Source organism: Perkinsus marinus (assembly GCF_000006405.1).
Source record: "Perkinsus marinus ATCC 50983 genomic scaffold scf_1104296939310, whole genome shotgun sequence".
NCBI classification, from domain to species: domain Eukaryota; phylum Perkinsozoa; order Perkinsida; family Perkinsidae; genus Perkinsus; species Perkinsus marinus.
Genome location: NW_003213205.1, coordinates 1 through 988, shown reverse-complemented (window position 1 = coordinate 988; position 988 = coordinate 1). Strand labels below are relative to the sequence as shown.

General features: G+C 49.7%; 1 protein-coding gene across 1 annotated transcript; it reads left to right on the top strand.

The window, feature by feature from the left end:
* Nucleotides 1-402: 402 nt before the first annotated feature.
* Pmar_PMAR028051 (hypothetical protein) lies at nt 403-620 on the top strand (the record flags this gene model as incomplete). The annotated part of the gene is made up of 2 exons (XM_002782508.1): nt 403-499; nt 542-620. Coding segments are annotated over 2 exons (176 nt in total), but the record flags the coding sequence as incomplete, so codon positions are not given.
* Between the last annotated feature and the right edge of the window lie 368 nt (nt 621-988).

Below are 988 nucleotides of genomic sequence, written 5' to 3'. Positions count from 1 at the left end.
CTGGGTGCAGAACTTATTTATTACGTGTTGAGCAAGCGATGATAAGATGCTCTCAGAGATGTAAAATAGAGTTTGGACAAAGGTCGTTGAGGTTGTGAATGATGCGCATCTACCCGAAGACAGTAGGTAAGAGCTAAGCCCCTGAGAGAGTGGTGGTGGATGGTGCTGGTTACTATCGTGATAGTGGCCGTTAATATGGCCCCTCATCGATCGTCCCATGGCACCTTCTTATGCTGTCTGTGTGGATTCAAGTGCCGTTACGACTACTTTGGCCAGTCACCGCCTTATGTGGACTCGGGTGACTTGGTATTCCTAGAGGAAGTCTACTCGTTGCAGTCTCCATTCAGTGGGAGTAAGCCATTCGCCACATAGCGCCCCCACGTCCCTTTAGTTCCCTCTCAGGCACGGACTCCCCGGTGATAGTCCTCGGTGGGGAATGCTCAAGTTGCGGTAGGAAGGTATGTACTGATAATAGATGCAGTGTATTCTACAAGAAAAGGTAGCCTCCACTCCAATACTGATGTGTGATAGTCAATCTCAGATACTGTCGGGAGTGTATTATGAAGGATCCTCGCAACCTAGACCTGCCACCTCCTCTGTTGAAGGCTATGAGGGGATGATTCAGTGCAGTCCTCTGGTATAGTGATTCGTACCATCCACGGGAAGGGCCGGGGTAATTCTGCGGGGGTAGTGATGGTGATAGAGTTATCAACGTCTCTGTGGGCTCGATGGTGTTTGGTGTTGACATAGTGTTCAGAATGAGGTCTAGTTGTAGTGTTCATCGCAGTTCGCATTAATTTATTGTAACTCACACTTTATTGTAACTGTCTTCACCCAACATGTATTCTAGCGAGCCTACCAGAGTCAGAGCATATCATGGTAAAGGCGGCGGCAAGGGCCGTGGGAAGGGCCATGGCCGCCATGATGATGAAGGGGATGATGGAGGGGATCAGGAACAATCGGCCCCGATCGATCGCGAATATGAGGC